The sequence below is a fragment of the Periplaneta americana genome, chromosome 9, assembly GCF_040183065.1.
Source record: "Periplaneta americana isolate PAMFEO1 chromosome 9, P.americana_PAMFEO1_priV1, whole genome shotgun sequence".
NCBI lineage: Eukaryota > Metazoa > Arthropoda > Insecta > Blattodea > Blattidae > Periplaneta > Periplaneta americana.
The window spans coordinates 7,764,963-7,789,414 of record NC_091125.1 but is presented as its reverse complement, the minus strand read 5'-3'; the positions used below and the strand labels follow the sequence as shown (position 1 = coordinate 7,789,414).

The window sequence follows — 24,452 nt, the reverse complement described above, 5'->3', positions numbered from 1 at the left end:
CTACAATGAAGAAGTGAACACAATCAAATACATAGCACAAGAAAATGGTTACAACCCAAACATAATAGACAACATCATAAGGAAGACAAAACAAAAACTCAACAAACATAAAAACACACAACACAAACACAAGAACACAAGAAATACGTCACAATAACATATGAAAACAAAAACACACACAAGATCGCATCCTCATTCAGAAACACAACAGAAATACAAGATAGCATACAGAACAGAAAACACACTACAAAGACATCTCAACGCACAAAAAACACAAACAAATAAATACAACCACACAGGCGTATACAAACTCACATGCAATAGATGCGACAGTTTCTACATTGGACAGACAGGCAGACCATTCCAAACTCGATACAAAGAACACATTAAAGCAATAACCAGAGGACACAATACATCTACATATGCTGAACACATAACTAATGCTAACCACACATACAATAACATAAATACAGACATGGAAATCCTACACATACAACCCAAAAACTCAACACACTAGAACAATATGAAATATACAGACACACTAAAACACACCCTAATCAAATTCTCAACACACAGATCAATTTCAGAACACACACACTATTTGACACCACATTTCAACACTTTTCAACAATCGAACGCACCCACACAACAGGCAGCGAAGTTCGAGATGACGCTGAGATCTAGTAGGCTCTGAGGATGGTGTGAAGAAGCACCGAAACAGCTGTAAGCCGCACATGCTTACACAATTAACACGCGTAAGATCGCCATGTAATCAATTATAATTGATTTTTATAAATAATTATTTATAAAAAGATAGTGCAGATACTTACTGACTTATCCTCGTATGTATTTTGTTTCATCCCTCTTTCTCCTTTTATATTAGCATAAATTTTTACGTTTTCACATTTATATTCAAGTCAAGTACCTAGTCAGAAATCATTATATTCAAGTTAAGTACCTAGTCAGAAATCATTATATGCAAGTCAAGTACCTAGTCAGAAGTCACGAGAAGAATTATTTCTAGTTACTGTATTTTACAAATTATAGAAAAAATATGTACGAGTATATGAGTGCAACAATTTCGTACAAAACTACCACTCAAAGCCAGTACCATGCTTTCCCTTTTCCTTGGATGCAAAGTTTCCTTGTGATTTAGGAAAAAACATACTTGTAGATTTGCAGGGTTAATTAACTAGGAATTTGTCACATTTAGTTCATTACTTTTTAACTTTAATATTCATTTTTATTGCAGATTACAAGCCTGAAGAGATTCAAGACAGATGCCAACTATTCAGAAATTAAGGAGCTTTATGCAGAAAACAACCAAATTATGTCCTTGCAAGAGATTGAAGCATCTGAATTTCTCAAACACTTTCAGATCCTTGACATACGAGGAAATAAGCTTACTGAGGTAAAGAAATGGTGTCGTAAAAATCATAATTCTGTAATGATACTAAGAGAACTATATAGAATATAGATGCTTGTATACAGAATTAACAACACATAAGTTATACATGTGTCATTCAATAACTGAAGATATGGTACAAGTTTGTAACATAAAATCATCTGGTAGGAATGTACCATATTTTTTTGCACATGGATTAGCAATTGGCAACCTTGTGCATTGTAGGACTTGAGGCTTTCCTCGCACTGGATATGGAATAACTCACCTGGCTGAGAAGAATTATTCCAACCTTGGATATTGTTGTACAGAATGTAAACTATACAGAAATAATCTATACTAATAATAAATCTGTAACCAAAATTTTTCTGGTAATTTTCGCCTTTTCAAAAATAATTGGTGTCAACATGTTTTAATTAACCATCCTGAGACCAAAAGTCGAGTTTTTGAAATTTTTGTTTGTATGTATGTCTGGATGTTTGTTACCTTTTCACGTGATAATGGCTGTATCGATTGATATGAAAATTGGAATATAAATTAAATTCGTTATAACTTAGGTTTTAGGCTATATGGCATTCAAAATACTTTATTTAAAATGGGGGTTATAAGGAGGCTTGAAATAGATAAATCGAAATATCTCGCTTATTATTGATTTTTATGAAAAATATTACATAACAAAGTCTCTTTAAAAATGATTTTCGGTAATTTTTCTTCTATGAAAAATGTTGATAGGACTAATATTTAACGAGATACACGAGTTTTAAAGTAACAATGCGTTTTATCATTTCCATCTCAGACTCAAGTTCAAGTTCAGGTTCAGTCCATAATGTCCCCTCGGGGCATGGGCCTTTTCCTAGGAAAGTGGCTGATTAAGGCGAGAAGGATCCTCCTTTAAGTCGTAATACTTTTTGCAAGTGTTCTTTTGGTTTCTCCCTTGCTTTTTTCGCTGGTCCTCTGCGATGCACTCTTCTGTATGTTGTCTCATTGAGGGATGTTCTGTGATGCTGTGCTGATATGCTGCTTCCACATTGTCCTCTCTTTGACGGCCATTGTCCATCAGTTCCCAAAGGTCTTTCTAAGATCGTCGACCCAACGTATCCTTTGACGCTCCATGCTCCTTTGCTCGCACCTGGGGTCCCAGACTGTCGCCTTGTGAGTCCATCTGCTAGGGATTAGCCTCATGATGTGGCCCGCCCAACTCCATTTCAGGTTTCTGCTGGTAGTTATTGCATCATTTATTTTTATTTTTATTCTTATAGTCTTATTTCGCATTCTGTCCTTCCATGTGACGCCTACTATCTTTCTCTCCATTCTGCTTTGACATACTTGTAACATGGTTCTGTATCTCTTTGTGGTGCTCCATGTTTGTGAGCCGTATACTAGTGCCAGTAATATGCACGTATTCATGACGTGTCTCTTAATCTCTAGGCTGTATGACTTTTCTAACAATATAACTTCAGTGCCCAAAATTTTGCCCATGCTAACGTTATGCAACTCACTATTTCTTTGCTTGTGCTTTTCGAGAACAATAGGTTTGACCCAGGTAGACAATTTCCTGCACATATTCTATTGGGTTATTGGGTGGTAGTTCTACTATTTCTTCCACATGATTTGTTATGATCTTAGTCTTCTTTTTTAATTCATTTTTAGGCCTGCTTTTTCCACGAAGTTCGCTTATTTCCCGTAAGTACTCTTGTAGCTCTTCTTTGGTGTTGGTGAGGAGCACGATATCATCTGTGAATCGTAGATTGATAGTTTTGTCCCATCTATGTTGATACCATAGTCTCTTGTAATATTTCTAAATATCCCTTCTAGAAGGTATATAAAGATATTATATTTCCCTGCCTTCCTCCTCTTTGTATCTGGAATTCCCTATCCTGCCTGTCCAATTGTATGTTTACAGTGGTGTTTCTGTACATTTTTGCTAGTATTCTAACGTATTTCTCCTCTGCTCCTTGGGTTTGTAGTGTTGTTAGCAATGGTACATGCTCCACTGTGTCGAATGCCTTCTGGAAGTCAATGAATACCAGGTATATCCTTTGGTTGTACTCCTCCCAGCTCAGACAGACTAATAGGCATTAATGAAATGAAAAATGATTTGCCTATAAGGGGCCTTGCACAACAATAAATGGACGCTATTCATTTAACACTATTTTCTAAGGATATAATTTATGATGAGAATATATAAATGTTTATCAATATTAACATACAGAGAATGAATGAGGTAATCTCAGAAGTTACTTAACCGATTTGTATAATTATTATTTCGCCATTTGGAAGTGTGGTCTCTATATGGACATAATTTATTTGCTATTACGGTAACTCCTGAGTGAATCGAGGACAGGTAAGATTAAAATAGATTCTTACACACAGAAAACTTGATATCCTGTCGCAATATTATATTACTTAATTATTTAAACTTTATACATATCAGTTTCTTTTTGTCCATAGAACATAATAGTATTTTTAAGTTTTGTTGTAAAGATGAGTATTTTCCTGGAACCAAGAAATTTAGAAATCTTCTCACCATTCGTGAGCTGCCACAAGGAACAAAGAGTACTTAACCATACAAATGTTTGCAGTAAGCTTACATGTGGAGTAAAAATTAGTATTTTACCGTTGAGCTCGCTGGAGTTGAGTTATTTTACAAAGTGGTACGAAATAGTGTTCCTGCGCTCATAATTTACCCATATACATTTCCTGTGTTTCTTAAAATAATATTTATGTACCACATTCATTTTCATCTCAGAGAATTAACGAACAATGAGAGTGTATTGATTTAGTATGCAGTAATATTATGTTAGCTTAGCATTCCATTATTTTATAATCCAAATATTAACTATGCTCATTTCAGTTGTGTTAAAATAGATAAAATGAATAAACTATGCAATAAATGCAATGCAAAAAAGACGGGGTAATGAACCAAACTGTTTATTTGTGCTGTTGTAAAAGTTGTTCCTCCTGAGATTTAAGAGCCCCCAGAACCAATTAAAACCTTACTTATCATCGTAAATCCGCTATCAACACACTTTTTTGAATAATGTAACACAGTAAAACAACTTATTCCAAATGGCATCGTTTGGTCAATTCTACGCCATCATTTAAAGTTCAAGCATAGGCTTATCATTTAATTGGAAGTCTTCTTCCAGCTGAGAGTACAAGCCTTCAGTTCTTACAAGTATATTTCATTTCAGACGCTGACCAATTGTCTATTAGGTCTAATATAGTATCAATTTTAAAAGTAGAATTATCTGTACAACTCTAGAAAGTATTGCATGACAATAACAGTTAAATTCATAGTTTTAAATACAACTTTCAAAATGATTCAAAAGCAAACGACTTACAATATACAAAAAGCTATTATTCACTAAGTAATTACAAAACTGTATTTAGATTGAAGTCAATATTTATTTCTAACACGTGCAGCAAAGCACACAGATATAGCTAGTTATAAACATTAATGTGCACCTGGCATGTTTTATTGCAGCAGAAATCTATTCAAGAATGTACAGACAATACGGTATCCAGTGTATGAACCGTCCTAATTTACATATTTACGCATTTATTTACTTACCTACCTACCTATTTGTTTGTTTGTGTGTTATCCAACATCTTTCATGTAGTGGTTTCCCTCACAATTTCTGTATACAGTATCACCACTACACTTAATTACATTTATCTAATTTTAAATTCATCACATCTCAATTTACTTCCCTTACTCCCTTTATCTCCTCATAGCTTCCAATATATGAAGCTAATCTCTACTTCAATGTTCTATTTCCTGTCCTCTATCCTTTGTGAGATACTTTTAAATCTGAACCTCGCTTATCTTCTCTGCAACCCTCCTTGCTACCACTTGTTTAATTCACTTATCACTTTTTCTCCTTGATTGATATAGCTCCCATGATTCACCCTTCCTATTTGCAGTTGGTTTTACTTTTTCACTACTCCACTTAATAGATTTTCTCTCGCTACTACATAAAACACTCAGTATTCTGTTCTTCATATCTCTAATCTCACTGTAACCATATTTTCTATTTTTCTTGTCTATGGTTTATTATCTTCATCTCTTATCCTTTATTTAGCTCCCCTTTAGTTTCATACATTAAATGTTCCTTTACACTAATACTCATATACTGACAGTTATGATATTCTTCTTTGGAATCACCCTCCCTATTTGCACTCACTTTCATTTCTCTTCTACTCTATTTAAACATATTCCCATGCTGTTTAAAAAAAACACTTACTAGTCAGTCTGTTCTCAATATCTCTTCAAGCCGCTTTGTCATTCTCTTCAACTACTCTTTCTCCTTCACTTAACTCCCCCTTCATTTCACTCATTAAAGTTTCCTTACACTTTCACTCATACTCTTGTATTTTTCTGTCCCTATTCCTCTTGTGTCACTCTTCTTTCCAGTGTGCTTCTTCTTGTCTGCTAATGTCGATACATTCATATTGCTACTATTCTGGTTCGATGTCTTCTTTCTGCGTCTGTTGTCTGTTTACCATGACTGTTGATTCAACAATTTCATATTTTTGCTTTCCATCATCTTTTCGGATTTTAACAGCTGTCTTGTGCCTTTCTTCGGAATTAACCAAACCATTGTCTTACTTTTTCTCTATTGATTTTCATACTGTGCTTCACTTCTATTTTACTTCCACTGATGTGCTTTGAAGTCTACTGCTCTATATTTGCGCCTTTTCACATGTGTTCCTTTTTCTCATCTTCCTTCATTTCCCGCTATGCTTGATTCGCTGCCTTCATCACATTTATTCTTTATTATCAGTGGCATAGCGTCAGGGAAGGCTTTGAGACTGAGTCTACCGAAAAGAGTCTGCCAACGGAAAAATATAAAATAAAATTAAATAAATAACTACGATAGTGTCCTACTCATAAGCCTTGTGATTAGGCAGTTTTGAAATTATTTGATGCGGCAGTACATTCGAGTAAAGACTAGAACCTTCAGAGTCTCATACAAGTGTGAGTTATAAAACTTTTCCCTTTGAATTTTGACCTGTCTGCTGAAGGAAGACAGATTTATTTATTTTTCATAAATGGCATAAGACACAGCATCTGAGACAGGATGCTGTTTTTGATGGTTTAGTCTTTAACTAGCTGCTCTCTCGAAGTGACAATGGTGGTGGGGAGCAGTTGGCTGAATATGCCAATATCCCTCACTCACTGACCAAGCTTACTGAAATATTTAGTAGTATTTCGACTGTTTCATGTGTTAATTAAATATTCTGATTTTAATTGTTTTGGAAATACGGACAGTTCTATTGATTTAGTTGACTATTTATTAAAAACGCCGTTTTCGACACTTTCTTACGAAAGAAATTGCGAATTAAAAAGTAAAAGACCAACTCCTAAACTTGACATTATCTTGCATGAGAAGAAACAAAAGTGAGAATTTCAAACATCGTGGTATGACAAATTTAATTGGTTAACCAGTACTCATACTCAAAATAAATTGTATTGCTTTGAATGTCTATTGTTCGGAGGAGAAAAAAAGTGGAGTGAAGAAGGAATATAAAGTGTAAAGAATATTGAAAGGAAAGCATGGAAACATGAAGTGTCTAAAAGACATTATGTATTCATAATAGGAAATCGCTTCAACTACTGGGTAGGAAAACACGAATTGAACATGTTTCGTCTAAAACTGCACGTTTGTCTGCTATTAAACAGAATGAAAAAGTGTGCTATCGCATAATATTAGGTCGTTTTGTTCAAGCTGTATCTGTCTTAGGAAAACAAGAACTAGCTTTCAGGGAACACAAAGAAGGGTCAGAGTCAAACAATAAGGACAGTTTTTTAGAATTGTTAGACTATACTGCACAGGGAGAAAAATTTCTTCTTCTTCTTCTTCTTCTTCTTCTTCTTCTTTCAAATGCACTTCACCAGACATCCAGAATGAACTGATTGAGATTATCACGTCAGTTCTAAATGAACAGATTCAGAGAGAAATTAAGAAGCCTGCTTTGTATCTGTACAAGCGGACGAAACATTGAATGTCTCATGCAAGAGTCAGCTAAGCATCATATTCCGATATTGCATAGCTGGTAGGGTAGAAGAAAGGTTTATAGACTTTTTATATATCAACAGGAAAAACTCTAAATGTCTGTCTGAAATAATTTCAAATGTTGTGAAAGAATGAGGCATTAATTCGAAAATGGTCAGCCAAACATACGATGGTACCAGTACTGCAGTAATAGCTGCCAAGAAGGAAGGGGTCCAGGGGCTGATTAAGCAAGTTTGTCCGAATGCTCTCTTCTTACACTTCCGCGCATTAATTAATTCTTGTGTTATTGTATGGTTCTAAAACCATTAAGAATGTGCGCGTATTCATTTATGACCTTGTGGCATTACATAGCTTCTTCAGCAAATCATCTAAGCATACGGCTGTTTTAACAGAAAAGGGTTTCAGAGTGCTTCATGTAAATACAACACCTTGAACTTTTCATTCAAGAGCTGTGTCGACAATATCAACACATTTTGAAGAATTATATGAAATATTTCAAGCAATAATTAAATTATTAATGATCTCGGATAGTCTGTGGAATCCATAGTCATTTAACTGTGTTACTGGATTGAAAAGGCTTTTGGATGATCTCACATTTCTTTATCTTCTTTGTCTGTATAAGATCATCTTCGTTTTTGTTGACATTTTGTTTAATGTGTTACAATGCAAAACTACTTCAAATATTTTGAGTTGTCAAAATCAAATCAAATCCACAATATTAAATACTGGTATACAGAAACTTAGGAAGGAGGGCACCATCACCGATTGCATTAATAAAAGCAAGGAACTGAATGAAAAACTAGTGTTCAGTAAATTTGACAAATCAGATTTAAAATGCCTGTCCTTTGAAATATTTGACTGTCTAGTTGTTTAATTAGAAACAAGATTTGAGGGTCTGCCCAAGCTTAAATTCGTTGAACTAGTGAATGGAAATTTATATCCACAATACATCACCTGATTTCCAAAAATGAAATTCATTCAATTAACCGAACAGTATGCATTCTTCAATTCTGAAAAACTTGAGGGTGAACTAGCAAATGTTTACGGAGATACAGAAAAGCACCTGTCACCTCCTCTGCTTTTGCATTACTTGGTGAAAAATAACTTAGATGATGTACACATAGAGACCTTTAAACTCTTGTGATTGATATTGACATTGCCTGTCACAACCAGCAGTAGTGAACGTAGTATGAGCACTTTAAAAAGAATTAAAACTTACTTAAGAAATTCAGTGACAAACAATAGAACTTTCTTGTTTAGGGGAGTTCGGAATTGAAAAATTTGTAGTGACCATATCTTCAAGGAACTTGTGATTGAAATCTTTCCTGGGAAGAAAAACTGCTGTTTGGAGCTTATATACAAGAAAATATAAGTGAGCACTGGTACCACAGTCTCCTAATTTCCAACAAATTAATAATTTTGTAAAATCATAATATAGCCTACCCAATCCTATTAATATTCTATTTTAAAATCTAAGATCTCTTTATGATGATAATGATGGTGATGGTGATAATAATAATAATAATAATAATAATAATAATAATATTATATAATATTATAATATAATATAATATAATATTATAATATAATATAATATAATATTATTATAATATAATAATATATTATTATTATATATTATAATATATTATTATTATTATTATTATTATTATTATTATTATTATCATCATTATCACCATCACCATCATTATCATCATAAAGTGATCTTAGATTTTAAAATAGAATATTAATAGGATTGGGTAGGCTATATAATGATTTTACAAAATTATTAATTTGTTTGAAATTAAGAGACTGTGGTACCAGTGCTCACTTATATTTTCTTGTATATAAGCTCCAAACAGCAGATGATGATAATGATGATGATGATGATAATAATAATAATAATAATTATTATTATTATTATTACTATTATTACTATTATTACTATTTATTTAGTGATATTTATGTGCTGGACAACAGCCATTGGCCAATAAAAGTGCAGCACAGCAGCAGCACGTAAGTGTTCTGCCCATTGGCAGATCTTTCACTGCAAACCCAGCATTCTCCAATCTTTCTTATTTTCTGCCTTCCTCTTAGTCTCCGCACATGATCTACTTATCTTAATGTCGTTTATCATTTGATATATTCTTCTGCACTTAACTCTTCTCCCATTCACCATTTCTTCCAGTGCATCTTTCAGTAGGCAGTTTCTTCTCAGCCAGTGACCCAACCAATTCCTTTTCCTCTTCCTGATCAGTTTCAGCATCATTCTTTCTTCACCCACTCTTTCCAACACAAATTCATTTCTTATTCTGTCTGTCCACTTCACATGCTCAATTCTTCTCCACATCCATATTTTAATAATAATAGTAGTAGTAATAATAATAATAATAATAATAATAATAATAATAATAATTATTATTATTATTATTATTATTATTATTATTATTATTATTATTATTATTATAATAAACTTTTTTAACACAGTCTATCCAGACCATATTGCCACACTATGCTACTGTTCTTTATGCTCCTTCCCTTAGTGTGTATTCATTGCTGTACTTCTGTTTTTTGCCTGGACGTGTTATTTATTCCAAATTTTGGTTGACTTAAGTTATCCTTACAGAATTTCAGGTCATAGTTTATTTTCAGTTTATCTTCATAGATTTGAACAAAATGACTCTTAAACGGCATTGAAGAGAGGCTCTTATTTGTACAAAAAGAAAATGGTGGACATATACAACGTTTATGATGAAGTTTTGGGATTGAGTGGTGATGCAAAAAATCTTATTTCTTATGTAATATGCCAGTGCTACAATTTCTAAGATGATGTGGAAAATGAAAAAAATATGAGTACGGTAATTAAGTTACCTCATATTTACGTCTTGTTACTTATATTGAGTTTGAATTTTTGTAGCACACAATTTCTGTATTATTTTGTAACCTGTTGTTATATTTTCTCTCTTAACAGATAGAAACTTACATATACAACAATGCTTTTGATGGAGATAACCATAAAATAGTGAGACTGGCTGGAAACAAAGTGTTATGTGACTGCAACACCGCACTGCATGTCAAAGTAGGTATTTTTACCTTGAAAATAACGAGAGTTATTACTGGTTTTTGCATTTGTTACTGTTTGTTGCTATCACGTGTTTGTGTATTTTTAGATTTCCACAATATGAACTATAAAGCATTGTGATGATTTTCGGATTATGAAGTTCACAGATTGTGTCCAATCATGCAACATTGGTTATTCAGTGCTTTTTAAATATCTGTGTGAAACGATTATGCCCAGGGCTCGAAATGGTTGTTTTCACGAAACTGAAAACACTGTTATTTTCGTGGACACAGCAGTGTTGATGACGATGACGGAATTGATTACTGGTGAGATGACACCGAATATTACCATTTATTTTATTATCGTTCTGCAATTGCAGATTGCCTTAGAACAGAGTTTCTGAAACTTTTTTGAAGTGGGACCACTTTTTAAAATCAGAACAGTTCCACGGACCACCTTACACTTGTTCCCTTCGAAAGCAAATTTATCATTTTCGTAGCATATTTTAATACCAGTATACTTATATATTAAAATTGAATTAAGGTTCGGTACTTTGGTCCTCTGTTATGAATTCGGGTGGTCCCTGGCTGGATTACAGGCGCGGCGCCAGATGTGCAGGGAAACATCACGTATATAGTGCTTTAAATCCGTCTTTTGTTGCTGAGAGTAGAGTGGGAAGTCGATAGACGGGTAGGGTAATAAATTTCATAAAATGTCTGTACTTGGAGAAAAAGTGAAATTCGATTGCCTTGTGTCATTTCGAAATTCTGAGATTTTAAGCTATAGTGTGTGTTTTTGAAGGACCACAAGGGCAGACCACGAGGACCACAGGTGGTCCGCGGACCATAGTTTGAGAAACGCTGCCTTAGACGAAGAAAACAATAATTATTGACAAAATAAAAAACAATACAATACATAACATGAAGACCATAACTGAGAATAATATTTATTCATTCATTTGTTCGTAATTCTTTTATTTATTTATTTATTTATTTATTTATTTATTTATTTATTTATTTATTTACTTATTCTGTTGGAGTTAAGGCCATCAGGCCATGATACGAGAGAGAAACTGAAGAAATAATAAAATAAATATTCAGGTACAGGCATTACCCAGATGCTTTTGAACATCATTTATGTTTAAATATCCCACGGCTACCTATCATTAATCCTATGACAGATATGTGTTCGAGCCCACTTCACTTTAATTAATATATTATTGTGGGCTCGTAGATGGTCTTCTTCTCATAGTCGACCTCATGAGGTTGTTGAGCATTGATTTCAAATGAAATTATATAGGCCTAGGCATCAATTAATACAAAAATTTCAGGCAAGTCTTCGAAAATTTTCGTTCCTTTATTATATTATATTACCATTATATTATATTATATTATATGATTATTCTCGGATATGCAATCAAAAGACAACTAGCAAAACGTTATGCAGGCTGGAAATCCAATACTGTCGCAGAAGGTTATGTTCTGTTACTATAATAATTAGCGTTAATTGTAAATAATATTCAAATAAATTCAATTTGTCATCATGTTTTTCAATGTCGAATTCAATTTCAAGGTTATATCAAGTATAACGTTTATCTTACTCTCTAGACTATATCAAGGTCGTCGACATTCGTTTCCCGGAAAAATTCAATACTTTCACTCTGCGCACATCTCACAATTTACGAGATTGCACAAGGTCAGTTCGCTCCCCAGTCACATAAGAACAGCATGAATACTTATGAATAATTTCAAGTTAGAAATATGGTCGAGCATAAAAAGTCGTATGAAATTTTCCTATAATGGTAATTAATGATAATAATAATGGTTTATTTTATGAAAATTATTATTATTATTATTATTATTATTATTATTATTATTATTATTATTATATTTATATTGCGTTACATAATTCGTATAAGCTCTCGCTAATTTATTTTATCACTCCATATCACTTGCGCTCGTTTCATAAACATCCTCGCATCTTAATTACTATCATTATAGGCTCGTTGTATAATGTACTAATATTATATTATATTATATTGTATTTATTATATTATATTATATTATATTATATTATATTATATTATATTATATATATATATGATTGTCATTTTATTCAGCTGAAAAATATATACCATACCTATATTGAATAAAATGCACACTCCTTTAATAATAATAATAATAATAATAATAATAATAATAATAATAATAATAATAATAATAATACACATATAATTGTGAAAGAGAATGATTTCCAGCCCTACACTTATGATTGGAACCCTTCTTTCGTAGACTTTGGAATGGATACTCAGGTCGCAGTTAAAACAATAAGAAATTCGACTCTCTGCTTATCAGTTGCTTCTGTTACCTGATTATTAGCTCGATATGGAGTGATAAAATAAATTAGCGAGAGCTTATACGAATTATGTAACGCAATATAAATATAATAATAATAATAATAATAATAATAATAATAATAATAATAATAATAATAATAATCATAATAATAATAATAATAATAATAATAATAATAATAATGTAATTATTTAATCTGGCAGACCTAAGGCCAGTAGGCTTTCTCTTCCTCCCAGCCAGACTCTAATTCTAATTGAATACAATTGGCTTACAATAGTTATTACATTAATATCTAGACCATAAAACAACATGTAAGTAAATAATGAAAGTAAAAGTTAATTATGAAAGTTAGATAAGTAATGTTAGTGAGACAATAACCATTAAGCATTGAGAAACTTAAAACAGCTGTTATTGTTAACGAGAATTGTTTGAAAAATATTTCCGTAGTCTATTCTTAAATTGATTTGATGTCTGACAGTCTCTGACATTTCTCAGTAGGGAATTCCGAAGTGGAGGAACAGCCAGGGTGCGAATTAACGGGGGGATGGGGGGGATTTCTCCCTTGATGGAAAGTTATCCCCCCTCTCATAAATCCATATTAACAAACCTGCCAGGGATAACTTCTATCCCCCTCACAAAATACGAGTATACTTTATAAAGTATAAAGTAAGCAAATAATATAATATTGATGTATTATAATTACCTACAAGCTGACAACAATCGACAACTTAGGAATTACACATCTTATCTTAAGCCTGCTCATGGTTGTAATTATTATTATTAGATCAGAATGCAAGTCAAGGAACTCAGTGCAACCAAGCATTGAGCCGTAATAATAATAATAATTTTATGTATGGTATTCTGTATCTAGGATTCTATCCCACCCCCCCCCCCCATAATAAGTAATTAATTTGCACCCTGGGAACAGTCACAGTGAAAGAAGATGAATATGAGGATGTTCGGTGGGAGGGAATACCAGTACTTAATATTGAGGAGTGTTGTGATCATGTGTCTAGATTGTGGTGGGTGAATAAATTTTGAAAACGAGAGCAAGATAGACAGGAGTGAGATCCAATATCTGGTAGAGGAGGGAAAAACAGTAGATTTTCCTACGATCTTCTAGATGGAGCCAGGACAACATTCCAAAGGATGGTGTTACGTGATCAGCACAGCAAATATTGTAGACGAAACGGACGCATATATTATAAACACGTTGCAGTCTCTGTGCCGAAGTAACGCTTAGGTCAATAAACAAAATATCACAGTAATCGAAGTGGGGCATGTCGAGTGTTTGCACTGAAATCTTTTTCAGGGAAAAGGGTAGAAAGTTCTTCAATTGCCTAAATGAGTAGATTACTGAGACTACTTTTTCGCGTGTTTCTCCAATTTCAATGTTCCAATTTAAACTTTTATCCATATAAATACCTAAGTAATCTCAGAAGCTACTTAACCGAGTTGGATAATTCTTTCAGCATTGGAAAGTGTAGTTTTTCCAGATGGACATAAGATATATGCCATTACAGTAACTCCTGAGTGAATCGGGGACTGAGCACAAATTATTAATAAGATAGGATTAAAACAGATCCTTACACATAGAAAACTTGATTTACTGTCGGAATATTGTATTACTTAATTACCTATTAGTATAAATTACGTACCTTGAGAGAGCCACGGTAATGTATCGTATAGATCTATTTAAATTTGCTTTACATAAAATACTACTTTTATACATTTAAATTCCTTTGGTCCACAGAACATTATCATATTCTTACGAGTTTAGTCGTAAAAGACAAGTATTTTCCCTGGACCAAACATATAATACATATGGAGAAAAATTAGTATTTTATTGTTGAGCTCACTGGAGCTGACACTATTTAACAATAAACAGGAGAAATATATATATATATATATATATATATATATATATATATATATATATGTTGAAGCGCAAAGAAAGCTTGCCCATTTGACTGATGCGCAGAGAACGATATTCGGTCCTCCTGCCGCCATGCACGTTACAGGGCTGCTATGAATTACCTAATGCTGAATACAGGGCGCATTCGAAAGCGCTGTCTTGAACTGTTCGTATCGTGGAGTGTTGCTGTGCAGAGCGGGTAGAAGCTAGCTTTTGCGTTACATATTCTGTGTTTTATCCCTGATATCAGGAGTTTTATGTAGTTCAAAGTGTGTTTGTTAAATAACGGAGTTCTGTATAACATTCTATGTACTTAACAATGCCCCCCATGTCGCTCTAAATTAGGAAGTGCTAATAAAACGTTACATAGTCAAACTAGGGAATAATTATTTATAACGTTCATAAATTTATGAAAAACGAAACAGGCTCCGCTCGTCACATAAGGAGTATACACAGATTAAAATAAACCGACCATAGTACCCTAGTTATCGGAATATTTTAATAAAATCACATAGTATTAGTGTTTTATTAAAACGTCAAATATCAATTATTACACGATTACATATTTCTTATAACATCTTTGTCATTTCATTCAGTGATTTTAAAAGAAATCGTGCTTCTGTATTTTCAACAATGTTATGTTATTAGTTACTCTGCAACAAGGTGTAGGTTACATTACATGCGCTGTGATAAATCTCACTCGAAACATCAAGCCAGCACACTGTCGACAGTTTGCCAATCGAATCAAAGCGAGGTCGAGTGCACCTGAACGTTTCCGAAAGTTCGCGCAGCTTACCGTGGCAAGCTCTTTTTGCTCCTACTCTACGTATTACAACGAAAATAAGATTTATCAGTTACCACCTTCATGTGTACATCACGGAATCATCCTTCTCTCCTTTTCGGACATATTTTTCTATGACATCATCGTAAAAATGTCTTTGACTTTGAATTTTGTTCAATAGAGCCTTTTCGATCGATAACAGTGAAAGTCGCGAAAGCCTGTCTTTGCACTGAGTGTTCTGTACGTAACTGTGGAGCTGCTCACTGAAATTGTAGCTATTAGGCAGCATAATTTATAAATTTCTGGAAATGCTTCTCCTAACTCGGTGTCTTTCAAAAACTTTACTATCTCAGTCACTATCCTGCCTGAAAAGTCTGACAACCTATAAACAGCCACTAACTCACTTCGCAAATTTTCGAAAGAAACAAATTTTCGTAGCCTGATTTTAGGGATGTAAACAAAATTTCGGGATATCTGGTTTTGAAAGATTCAAACTTTTTCGAATCAATGAGCTCGATAAATTTTAGTTCTTCTAAATCACGAAATCTGTTTTCCATTTAGCTAACTATCGTGTCAATTATCTCGTTGTAAAGACTCAAATATCTCATTCTGGTATCGTTCAATTCACCTTCCCGAGGTGCTTTCTGGGTTCATTCTCATTTGTATAACATTCTTCTAGTGTTTCATAATACATATCATCAAAATTGTTTCGAGATTCTTGAATGAAAGAAATGGTCTCTTTCATTTTTCTTATGCAATAATTTACATCAAAAGTCTTTGTCTGGAGAATATTGAATAATGTATCAGTGAGAGGAAAAAATATGACTGAAAATTTCCAACAGAAAAGGTGAAATCCTTCAATGATGCTAAATATCCTGTGGCGGAAATAAAAGTGTCGCTATTCCAGCAGTCTGGATCATCAACAATATGCTCAAAAAATGAGATCAGTTCTGTCTTATTTTCATGCACCGCGTTCACAATCCTAGAGTTGTAATTCCAACGTGTAACTGACACTGTTGGAAACCTCTTCTTGACTTCCGATGCATTTAATGCATTTACATGCTCTGAAAAAAATGAACAAAAACACTCAATGTTATGAAAAATATTTTACATTCCATTATAAATTGCACTGTCTGCGATAGAACTAGTTTAAGCCAATGAGCATAACAGTGGACAAAAAACACATTGGGACATGTTTTTTTTTTTTTTCATTAGCGCTTGCTACCCATTTAAATGGCCAGAAAATGTTGCAGTCCCGTCATATCCTTGAGCTACGACATTGTCCTGATAGTGAAAGTCCGAAAGGATTTTAAATACATGTTCACTTAATGTAACTGCAGAGCGATTATTGCTGACGTCTGTAAAACCTGAAAACCTCTCCTGAATTTCACCATTTTGAGTTCGACATGATGTACCTTTGAAAACTTTAGTGCTTTGTAAGTGTGTGTCTAATTTGATATCATACTTGGATAGCACGTGCAAGATCTCAATATAGTTTTCCCGATTAATTGATTCACTGTGTTCGTTATGACCTCTGAAAGGTAGCTCCTGCTTCACCAGTAAGCAAGTTACATCGATTAAACTCTTCATTATTTCTCTATTAGAATCGACTTCGGCATTGTATTTCATAATATGCGTTGTTCCCTTATAGTAACTTAGTTGAAAGTCTAGGCTTGTTTTACCGAAAGTTTTACATTTTGTTATTGCGGAATTGCTTATTTAAGAAAGGCCATTTGTCCACAAAATAGGCATTTTCATTTTATTGTATGAATGAAATCCTTATACCAAGGCGCATCATATAGGCAAGAAAGGCCGCATGTCCAACTCATTGTGTGTGTAATATGGGGTTTCGTAATAACTGTTTATTTACGAATGGCCCTATGTCCTGGAGTAAAGACCTTTCATAAATAAACTTGGGTTGTAATGGTTGGTGAACGGAAATTGGAAGTATATAAAAAAGCATTCATGAATCTGGTAGCTATTGGAGAGAAGGTTACGAAAACTCATTTTATTGGATAAATCCCAAAAAAGACAACAGAGGCAAACAACAGAACCAGAAGACTATTCCAATCACTACAGTGATGCAAGTAAAAGATCACATTGCAAGTTTTTCCTTGAAAACAAGTCATTATTCATCCATGGAAGTACACTACCTTGATGCAAAGTTCGACATTAAAAAATGTATACTCTTTTTAAGGAGAAATATTCTGATTGCTCTGTAAAATATAGTTTTACTATAATATTTTTAAAGAGTATTGTTTGGTAGACCGCAGATAGGTACATACTGTGAATGCGAGGAGCAATTAATTTTACTCGTATGCATCACTGAAGCAAATGAAAAATGTTATGTTTTATTTAACGATGCTTGCAACTGCAGAGGTTATATCAGCGTCGCCGGTGTGCCGGAATTTTTTTCCCACAGGAGTTCTTTTACATGCCAGTAAATCTACTGACATGAGCCTCTCGCATTTAAGCACACTTAAATGCCATCGATCTGGCCTGGGATCGAACCCGCAACCTCGGGCATAGAAGGCCAGCACTATACCAACTGCTCCAACCAGACCGACGAAGCAAATGAAGGAATACTGCAAAGATAAAGACAATTTTTTTTTAAGTTTGACCATTGATTAAATGCAGAATACATATCGACCTCATATTCCATTCTAACAGGTGTTTTACTTAAGGCTGCTGACACTGAATGTATTTTATATTCACAATGTTAAGTCTGGTGAGGCCTATGTTTTTGTATATCATTAAGGCATTGCAAGGAAAGGGAGTAGTGAAGTGTGCTCTTTCTTGTCACATATGTGAGGGAAGAGGTGTCAAGTAATATCGATGAGCTGTTTATTTACAGTGATAACGCAGCAAAGCAAAATAAAAATCATTCCGTGATTTGCTTCTTGATGGCACTTATGCATACGGGTCGCTTTTCAAGAGTTGTGTACAGACTACCAATACGTGGGCATTCATACCTGCCAAATGACTGGGATTTTGGTACTGTGAAGCGCAGCCGAAACAAAGTGGATAGATATTATACAGTCAGAGATCTTCATCATCATCATCAATAACTTCAAGGTTTAGGCCGATGGCCTGTTCCGCCTCCAGAATTTTATCCATCAAACTGGTCTCTCCAACGTCTCTTTGGTCTTCCCACTCGTCTTCTTCGTGTAGGTCTATAACACCATGTTCTGAAAGGTATCCTGTCGTTGGGCATTCTTGTTATATGGTCGTACCAATTATTTCTATATTTTTCAATTATAGTTATTACACTCTCGATATTCAGTTCTCGACGTATATCTTCGTTTCTCTTATGGTCCTGTAGTCTAAATCCTGCTAGTGGCCTTAAGAGTCTCATCTCAGCGGCCTCAATTCTTCTCTGTTGGGCTCTAGTCAGAATCCACGTTTCTGAACCATATAACAATGTCGGAATTGCCAGCGTCTTGTAAAATTTGAGTACAGTTTTTCTGTCAACTTTATTTATGAGTGTACGTTTAATTGAACCAATAAGTCTTAAAAATTTATTTAACTTGTTTTCTACGTCTGTGGAGGATATGTAAGAGAGATCGCATCCAAGGTAAGTAAAAGAATTTACTTGTTCAATCATCTTATCCTCTATTACAATTTTAGTTCTTATTGTATTATTTCCGCAGAAGCCAAATACTTTAGTTTTCCTGTGTGATATTTTTAGATTGTAGTTATTAGCAACAATTCTCAACAGATGGACTGCTCTCTGTAGGTTGTCTTCAGAATCAGCCAACACCAACTGGTCGTCTGCGAAAAGTAAGTAATGAGATAGAAATTATTGCAAGTCACAAATTTCGTGTTAGGCTTGTTAAAATTGAAGACATCTTGGACTTCCAAACCTGGTGCTCCACAACGTATAAGAAATCTCCTATATCAGAAGAAAGCCAAGTTCACAGATTGAAGTCTTTGCAATAGGCCTATCAACATACCACGAGTTCATCTGGATGAAGAAAGAAATGGATACGTAGAGGCATTACCTTACACTGGAGGATTACAAACCAAGTACTTTCTATTTGCATTTGGAGCAGAAATAGCTCTGCCAAACCAAAAGGCTTACACTGATTGTCAACTAATTACAGAGGACAAAGTTCGTGACCTGAAATCGCTTTTGCCCGACATTCCCGAAGACAAAAGCGAATTGTTCTGCACTCTCACATCTTCATGGCCAAAAAGCAAAGTAGGAGGCAAGTGGAGGAAACACAGAAGGGAAGAAGTAAAAAAATAAGGAAACACAGGCCTATATCTCATGTTTTATGCTTATTTTTGTAATAAATGTTTTATTGAAGAATGGAAAAAATGTATTTATTTAAGAAAGGCCCTTTGTCCACCCTTTTCAAAAAGCTGTATGCTTGACAATTTTGATGATAGTAACTGAAAATTTCCTTAACATGTTCCCTTTATTTTGTAGTATAACATATCATGTTTTCAGATTTTTTAAATATTTAGTATTTTCAATAAACAGTTTTTTTTAATTTCCCACAAAAATATGTTTTTGGACAACGGGCCTTTCATAAATAAGTGATTCAAATATGGTTGCGTCTTCTCATGCTTTGTGAAAATTACTGATATCAGACAAACCTGTACTATTCCATACACCTCTATCGGTTTAAAAAAAAACACAAGGCCAGCAAAATAATTTATTTTTCGATTTACATGCAATTAGCCATTTTGAAGATTCGTAGTATTCAATTTTGAAATGACGCACATCTTTTTCATTTTTGTACTCATGGAAACGTCTGGAGTAGGCCTACCTTTTACTATAATATTTTGCTTTTCCTGAAAACTTAAACTTCTAAACGAAGTACCAAACCTGACTGTTGGCAGTCGTGACTGGTATCGCTGCCTGATGGCGATGATTCAGATGATGCAGTTGGTATGAGCTGCATTGGACCTGCATTTCGAAACGAGTCCCTTTCCATGTCTACTAAACAGCGTAAAACACAGAATATTGTTTTAATCACAGGCACACTTTCAGTACTTAACTGATAATGCACAAAAACAATAAATGTACCTACTAATATATTCTTTCTAACAAAAAAGAAGACACGGAAATTGTCTACAAGGGAACGCCCAACAGTATTTCCTGTTCATATAGGCGAGGGAATAGCTTTAAATCTGCTAGTCCAGTGCGAGCTGACTGGTTCCCGTGGATTGGACGAGTCCAATTCTACAGACGTTGAGCGCTGAGGGGAGGAAATAGATTGAAGTTTTCAATTGTCATGTCTTGAAACTTTTTAAAATTCAAACATGAAATGTAATAAATTTTATAAGTTGATGATACTTAGAGTACTAGGCTAGTCCTACTAGTCCATTGACGCCATGCCACTGGAATCAGGAATGAACCCCTCTCTTAGCACAGATGTTTCTTGTTATTTGAAAGCATTGTTGACACTCGTGTTTGTCAGCAAAAATATTGATATTTAAATCACGCGCAGTTCACCGTTTTCAGTAGTGAGACAAATTCCAAGATGCACCACAGTTGTTTTGGAAAATTCTTATAGAAACCCTGTATTGTACTTCACTACATACTTTGTTAATAGAGTAAGTAACACAATATTTAATGTTATAGGGTTCCTTAAGAGATAAAACTATATTATTTTTTATTTTATGCACTTTTAACGTAGTGTTGTTGTTTTGGAAGGTGGCTCCGCTCACGCACTTGTTAAGGAAGAAGCTGGTACCGGTAATTTATGATTGGGATTAATTTTTGTTACTAAGTTATGCTCCTTTACTTAATTTTCGTTATGTTGTAGGTTAAATTCAACAGCGTGGACATATGCAAAGAAGCTAGGACAAACAAAGTGAAATTTCAATTCAGTGCGACTTTATAATGTGGTGAAAGCTGTGAAATTAGAAAAATTAAGCATTACAAAGACTTGAGAAAAATATGGGATCCCTTACACGACACTGAATGATACATTAAGCTGTCAGAAAATCATTTCACTTATATAAGATTCCTCACTAAGAAAAGAATAAAATATTTAATTGACAGAGTGGGTAGAAAAATAGGAGAGGACTTGTATAAGAAGACCTGTCTCCGAAAGAAGTGGGAGAGGGTGATACATTTTAGCCTATATATCCTGCCCCTGAATTAGAAGAAGGGCAAATAGTTCAAAAGGTGGTGCAACAAATCTTGCGACATAGGAAATATATATTCTTAAACATTTAAGTCTACAATATTGATTAAGTCATTTACGATTTTGTTACAGGTTTTATCATAAATATTGAAACATTCTTTAAAAACATTTTTTTTAATGTTCAATCGTTGATCGTTTTCACACATTCATTTGTAAATCATAAAATATTGTGATCAGATTCACCCCTCCTAATGAGGTGACAGTAATCAACAATAACAGTTTAAAAAAATAAAGTTGAAAACAATAGAGGATATTTACATTCGGTAGATAGGATTTTAAAAGAACAAATATTACAAAATTAAATAAACACATCGCAAGCATGTAACTTTACATGGTTAACCCTTAGAAAATTGAAAATTTTGATCGGATTCATCCCATGTTACAGTACGTCACTTGTTGTGTACTACCTACGTCTAATTTGGTTTTAATTTATAAGGTTGTACATACAAACTCTTAATTTTATTATATTAACAAATTTGTTTAAACCTACGCCTACATACAAATTCTAAGATCATAATTATTGTAGTCAATCAGTCGCAGTTTTGTGATAAGGCTATAGTTATAGTTAGGTCTATTCAGTTTTATTTCATCAACGATTTTATAATTCCGTGTAATTTTCGTTGCAGATGTGGTTATTGAAGAATAGAGATCACATAGATGATTACGCCGACATACAGTGTGGAAATTTCAATGATAAGGTATGTGTGTGTATGTGTTTGACTTTCTCTCATGTGGAACTGTGAGAAAACGATGGCCCAGTGGGACAGCACTTTCTACGACTTTGTCATGTTTGATTATAAAGCACTGATGTTCGAGCCGAAGGATATTATGGCAGCTATAGTATTAATATTAATATTCTCAAAATACCTTAATAATAATGAAGTCAGCAGGACCAGATTTAGGTATAGTGCTGCCTCTAAGCAGTGCTAAAATTTTCCGCCCCTAACTCCCACAAAGAATTGAGGACCGTTTTCACACAACAAAAGAAGGGTGACCAGACTTCCTTTTTATTCGGACATGTCCTCCTTTTTAGGAATTTGTCCGGGGTTTGGGCGAATTAAAAAAATCAAGAATAATATCTTCCTTTTCGTAACTTGTATGCCTGATATTTTGAAATTATGTGATTTGACGCCTTTTTCAAGTAAATTGCCTGTAAGTGACAGCAGCATCGACGGAATATACTCTTTGCCAACGATCATAGTAATTCTCTTTCCTCCTCCTTGTTATGATCGTTGCTCACAGGTAGCTTAGTCAATCGAGAAATCTAGGTGCGAATGTAAATCTATACTTTATTTTTTTAAAAATGGGACATGACAGGAGCATTGCGATCGGAAAAACAACTGAATGTTACATAGCGTGGTACGTCTGTTGCTATGGTAACAACGGTTTAGTTGCCAAACTTACCGCTCCCACGTGATGAGTGCTTAATAGCTCTCTCTTGGCGACATTTATTGTGCACACATTGTTAGCTTTGGTACGTTTCGTCTTTGATTCTCTGTCGATTTTTGTATTGTTTTCTTACATTCGCGTCAATTCTCAATGAATGTTTTAACCAGTGGCGGCTCGTGATAAAATATTATATGTGTTCACAATTTTGTGTTCCAAAATCGAAGAGAATTTGAAATCATACGTTTAGCATAATACAAAATGTCATGATTCCAATGTTTCACTATTGAAAAAAACCGTATATAAATTCAAAACAACATATAATAATAATAATAATAATAATAATAATACCTAATAATAATAATAATAATAATAATAATAATAATAATAATAATGATAATAATAATGAAACCCAGTCTTTTTATTTCCAATTTTTCCTGGTAAGCCAGTTTACCCAGTTCTTTACTGTTCCAAATTACTTGAACAGAATTCATTGTTTACGTTTGTTAAAAATGAATGCATACCACAATGCTGTTATTTACAAAAGCGTGTGTTCAGTAATATATTTTGATTCACAACACACTGATACACTATAACCTACACTGGCACTGTAATCCCATTCACAAAGATTGATTACTATAAATACATGCCAGTAAATATTATTCTTAAATATTATACATTACCATACAGATACTTAAATTCATACCACCACCACATTCAGCCATCACGTGTTTGAAAGCCAAACTATGCTATTATGCTGACACTGAAGTATAGTAATTCACAAACTACACTGTACACACATCCACATAAAGTAAACGTTCCGACAGTGAGATGATGACACTTACAGGCTAGAATACAGACTATTAAATTTCGTCCTCGAGATATAGCACGTGAACGATAGCATCGATGCACCTACATCTGTAGGATAGATTCACTGTTCACTTAACGCTTTGTGCTCTTGACGAGTCATAAGCGGCCTGCGAAAGAATATTCTCCGGCGCATGCGTGAAATTCCTGTAACCTTCTTGAAAAGAGCACAGTTTGTACACGAACGGATGTTGCCAAGTTTACATAAGAAGTTTATGCAAGATGTGGGAAGTTTAAAATACTCAATTCTGATATTATACATTCCCACTACGTCAATACGGTGTTAAATAATAAACCTATTTGCGCATTAATGGAAACAAGGTGTTCACGTGCTCTTGTGCTCTTATTGACGCACCGCCACCGGTTTTAACGTAGCCATCTTAACGTCAATTGCTAGCTTCCATCAGCTGGCAGCATGGTAGTCCATATTGGCAATGTAGCACTGTAGTTCCAACCTCGGCCGCAGAACTGTCATGTCCCATCTTTAAAAAAAGAAGTATAAATAGAT

At 34.0% G+C, this 24,452-nt stretch overlaps 1 protein-coding gene across 3 annotated transcripts in view; it reads left to right on the top strand.

Moving 5' to 3' along the window:
* hfw (leucine-rich repeat domain-containing protein hfw) overlaps positions 1 to 24,452 on the top strand; it is a 316,786-nt gene that overhangs the window by 272,148 nt on the left and 20,186 nt on the right. For 2 of the 3 annotated variants that reach the window (XM_069834380.1, XM_069834378.1), the window contains 3 exons: positions 1,253 to 1,411; positions 10,391 to 10,498; positions 22,318 to 22,389. In XM_069834380.1, coding sequence (XP_069690481.1) covers positions 1,253 to 1,411; positions 10,391 to 10,498; positions 22,318 to 22,389 — 339 coding nt within the window. The remainder of the gene's footprint in view (positions 1 to 1,252; positions 1,412 to 10,390; positions 10,499 to 22,317; positions 22,390 to 24,452) is intronic. The other variant, XM_069834379.1, reaches the window with a different exon arrangement.